A 5,061-nucleotide genomic window follows, 5' to 3' on the forward strand; every position below is an offset into this window, starting at 1 on the left:
TACGTTAGTTGCGTTGCTACTAATGAAGCCGCCTTCGGAGAAGTACTTGTAACTGGAATTCATGCAGCTTGCTTAACTGTGGATAAAAGAGAATTATGGTATGAGTTGGAGAAGATTCATGATATGGATTTTCCTTGGCTTGCAATTGGGGATATTAATGTATTTTTGAATAGTGACGAAAAAGTAGGTGGTAGAAGGCCTTTAAGAATTGTTATGCAAGATTTTAGAGATTGTTTAAACATTTGTGATCTAATACAAGCTCCTAAAACTGGTATACGGTAATCATGGTGCAATATCAGAGAAGAAGAGAATTTTATGTGATTTAGACAAAGCATTTTTTATTGTTAAATGGCTGGAAAAATTTGATGGATGGCAGTATAAGGTGGGTGTTGGAGGGACTTCTGATCATGGTCCCATAATGGGAAATACAGTGGGGATTCCTAAACCAAAAAACATCCCTTTCAGATACCAAGCTGTATGCGCTTCTCATCTTGATTTTCTAAATGTGATTCAAAGTTCTTGGGAAGAAAGTATAACTGGTAATCCTGCATTTGTGTTTATGGCCGAACTAAAAAGGTTCAAAGAAGTAGTTAAAAAGTAGAACTGAGAGATTTTTGGGGATTTAAGAGTAAAAATGACACAAGCTGGAGAAGAGGTGGAAAAGGCAGCAATGAATTCTGAAGCAAATCCTGAAAATGTTGAGTTACTTAATCATTTAATAACAGCTAGAGGAAAGCAATAAATAGTCTCTCAACAATGCAATGAACTTCTGAGAGCTAAGGCTAGAATCAAATGGGTGAAGGAGGGTGTGTGGAGCAAATACATCTTTCTTTCATACTTCTATGAAGATCAGAAAAGCTTATAATAACATAGTGGAACTGGAGGATGACAATGGAAATATGGTGACTAATCAAGATCAAATAGCCGATACTTTAGTTAATCATTTCAAAAGAAATTGAGTATCAAACTGTAAGCTTTGATGAAAGAATTTTTGAAGTGATACCAAAGATAATATCTGAAGAAGACAATATGTTTTTAGATGCAATTCCTTCTTCTGCAGAAATCAAAGAAGCTATATATGGAATGGATGTAAATATTTCTCCAAGTTCTGATGGATTTCCTGGAAGTTTTTACAAATTTGCGTGGAATATTGTTGGCCAAGATTTAAGTAATGATATTCAATACTGTTGGAGATGCAATTTTATTCCAAGAGGTATGAACTCAAGTTTTCTATTTCTTCTTCCTAAAGTCCAAGGTGCAAAAAAAGCAGAACAATTCAGACTAATAGGACTTGATAATTTTCAGTTTCAAGATCATAAGAAGAATAATAACATCAAGAATTAGTACTTTGATTGAAAAAATAGTATCTTGTCAGCAAGGAGAATTTATCAAAGGTAGAAATATCCATGAAAAAATTGTTTTAGCTTCTGAGATGGTAAATGAAATGGATGTAAAGAGGAGAGGAGGAAATATAGGTTTGAAATTAGACATTACACAGGCATATGACTCATTGAGTTGGGAATACCTTTTTAAAACTTTAAGACATTTTGGTTTCTCTGAAGCAGGAGTTTAATGGCTTAAAATATTGTTTGAGTCAGCTAAAATCTCAGTATTTGTGAATGGAGGACCTTGTGGGTTCTTTACTGTGGGAAGAGGACTTAGACAAGGTGACCCATTATCACCTGATAGATGAAGAAGTTTTGAGTAGAAGTATTTATAAATTTATACATGAAGGGAAGATTGTGCCAGTGGTCAATAGGAATGGTTGTCAACCTTCACATATGCTCTTTACAGATGACATTTTTGTTTTATGTAATGGACAAAAAAAATCATTGGATAATTTAATGAAATTATAAAAATGAGTATCAGAATGCATCGGGACAAGTGATAAACAATATGAAAAGTAAATGTTTTGTTGGTGGAGTAACTGAAAGCAGAAAAAGACTTATAGCTGAGAGCTTACAAATGGAACTCTCAGAATTTCCTGACAAATACTTGGGAGTGATATTATTTCTTGGAAGAGTAAAGAGCTAAAAAGTATGGGGAATGGTGGAGATAATGCATAAAATTTTAGCTGGCTGGACGGGAAAAATGTTGTCTTTCTCTGATAGATTAACTTTGGTGAAGTCTGTGTTATGTAGTGTACATGTCTACAACATGTCTGTGTATAAGTGGCCTAAAAATTTCATAAAAGAATGTGAAAAATTTTTAACGAATTTCTTATGGTATGGAGATCCTGTAGTTAAGAAGCTTATAACAGTGAAGTTTGAAGAAATTTGTGCTCCAGTATCTGAGGGTGGATTGGGAATCAGAAGATTTGAGACAATTAATAAAGCACTTCTCATGAAGTTACTCTGGAAGATGAAAACAGAAGAAGTAGAGTGGAAAATTTTGATGAATGCCAAATGTAAGGATAAAAATGGTGATTTGATAACATATCATAGAAAATCCTCAATCTGGCCAGGTTTAAAATGGGTTATGAATGAAGTACAAGAAGGGAGCAGGTGGCTGGTTGGAGATGGAAAGGAAATTTCAGTATGGAGGAATAAGTGGATTAAGGAGTATGCTCTGAATGAGATGCATCTTAATAATATATTTATTACACAACACAAATATATGAAAGTCAGTGATTGATTAGTAATGTGGAATAAAATGTACCTGCAGAAATTCTTAATTTCTTTACTCTAGAAGATTTACCGGCCATTGGTTATGGCAGAGACAAGCTCATATGGATAACTGACTTGTCTAGAAATTTTTCAGTGAAAAGTGCAGTGCAACTAATCAGGAAAAGATATCCTTGTGTTACTTGGGCAAATCAGGTACGAAATTCCACAATACATCCTAAAATTTCAACTAATTTATGGAAAATTCTTAGAGTAGCATGTGCAACTGAGGAAAACTATAGAAAAAATGGATTTAACATTGTTTCCAAATGTTATTTATGTGGGAATGGGCAGGATACAATGGACCATATCTTGTGGTATTGTGAATTTTAGTGAAAAAATCTGGCACTGGCTGGTGGAATCTTTAAATTTTTGAACCCTTGTAATTTTATGGATGTATTGAAGAGTGTCCAGAAGAAAAGCTCACATGTGAGAGAATTTGGTTTATATATGCTTTTACTGTAATGGTGGAGCTCTGGTTTACTAAAAACAGAGTATGCTATGATGAGGAAATACCAAACTTGGTAAATTTCAAATTGAGGATAATGCAGTTTACAAAAGAGAACAGTATAAGAATGAAGGGTAAAATCAGGGGATCTATATATGATATGAGCATCACGACAGTATTTGACATCAAGGGTGTGAAGGTTATATCATCTGAGGTAAAAGAATGCATTTTCAGATTTCCTGCAATAAATCAAGTGCTCATTTGCTGTGATGGAGCATCCAAAGGGAATCCTGGTATTTCTGGGTACGGATTTGTTGGAAGGAACAATACTGGAGGCTATCTTGGTGCAGTGGCTGGTGGTTTGGGTGTAGCCACTAATTTCATTGCTGAAGTAATGACTTTAATCTATGCAGGTGAATGGGATACAATAATACAGTATTTTAATGTTTGTTTTAGTCTGGATTCAAAGCCAGTACTGCAAGCTTTCAGCTAAGCGAAAGTACCTTAGATGGTAATAAACAGATGGAATAGAATAATGGCAAATCTGCACAGTATTTCCTTTAGATATTCATTTAGAGAAATAAATTTTTCTGGGCATAAAATGGCAAAGAGAGGTTCATCATTCAGAAGAGGAGAGGTGATGATATATGATGAGAGACCTTTATTTGGTGCTCTGGAATGTGAAAATCAATCTTATTTTTGGTTTTGCTAAAATTTGTTGGGCTTAATTGTATAATTGTTTTTTTTATGAATGACCTTAGTCAATTATGTTCTGAACCTGTCTAGACAGAATTCGTGTGTACATTATTTTTGTTGTTTTTGGTAATAAAATATAGCGAAGGTCAACAATATTAAGTAATTCATGGAAAGGTACAGTTATAGTTAGACTCTGCAACAAGGTAACAACCATGCGCGACTCCAACTCACCCAGTTAACAAAACCGGTTCATTCCCTAATCTACCCTTCCTAGTCGAATTAATTTAACTACTCCCGTTAGAGCAAGTCTTATGGTGGAATCCAACCTATTCCAAGTGTGGAAAAACCATGGAATGTCAAGTCTAGTGGCTTCCAAGTTGGGGCTTTCCACAAAAATCCAAGGAGGGTTCCATGGTTTGGTGGAAGGGTTCGTGGAATCCATATAAACGCCAATAAGAATAGCGCTAAACGCAAATAAGATTGGCGCTAAAAAAACGCCATTAAGAATTGCGTTTTTTTTTATCCATAGATTTAAAATGAGTTGTTTAAATCTAACGGCTGGAGAAAAAAAGCTTCATTCTTAATTGCGTTTATTTAGCTCCATTCTTAATTACGTTTTTTTAGCTCCATTAAGAATAGCGTTTCTACTATTCCACCATTAAACTTGCGCTTCCATCCACAGTTCCAAGTGCTAAGGTGGCGTGGAAGATGGATGGATTCCACCATAAGACTTGCTCTTAGGTTAGATAACCGTATATAAACTTCTCCATCTCTGATTAAGAACACCATTACCCGTTCCATACAATCAACCATCACATCAACAAGTCTTCATCCATCAATGGCAGATAACTTGTCCATATCTAATTAAGAACACCAGTACTCATTGGCTCACCATCTCAAACCATAGAAAACTTCAGCTCCAACCTACGTTTCCTAAGCTTCGGTTACTTCAATTCTTCATCACGGAACTCAATTTCTTCATCTCTATAATTCGATAGTTCCTCAATAAATACTTAATATCCTTCTCCATCTCTTCAAGAAAGTTAGATCTTTTTCACATTTTGTTTTGCACTATGAATCAGGTCTAAAAGGTATATATCATTGTATCGATTTTTGTTTCAAAATTTGCATAAAATTTAGCTTCAAGTTTCTTGTACTACAAAGACTACTTCAGGTGATGATGATAACATAACAGGTAATTTCTGTTCTTCTTCATGTGCTTGAAAATGGGTTATTCTCAAAATTTTAAAATTG

The 5,061-nt window shown here is 34.6% G+C and overlaps 1 protein-coding gene across 1 annotated transcript; it reads left to right on the plus strand.

The window, feature by feature from the left end:
- Positions 1–3,127: 3,127 nt before the first annotated feature.
- Positions 3,128–3,604, plus strand: LOC113359540. Its single transcript, XM_026603154.1, has one exon. It carries the CDS (start codon positions 3,128–3,130, stop codon positions 3,602–3,604), a length of 477 nt encoding a protein of 158 aa, XP_026458939.1.
- Positions 3,605–5,061: the final 1,457 nt, after the last annotated feature.

This window comes from Papaver somniferum, chromosome 3, assembly GCF_003573695.1.
Source record: "Papaver somniferum cultivar HN1 chromosome 3, ASM357369v1, whole genome shotgun sequence".
Taxonomy (NCBI): Eukaryota; Viridiplantae; Streptophyta; class Magnoliopsida; order Ranunculales; family Papaveraceae; genus Papaver; species Papaver somniferum.

Excerpts from the sequence above, each read along its gene's own strand:
- LOC113359540 (XM_026603154.1), top strand. The coding sequence starts at position 3,128 with ATGGTGGAGCTCTGGTTTACTAAAAACAGAGTATGCTATGATGAGGAA.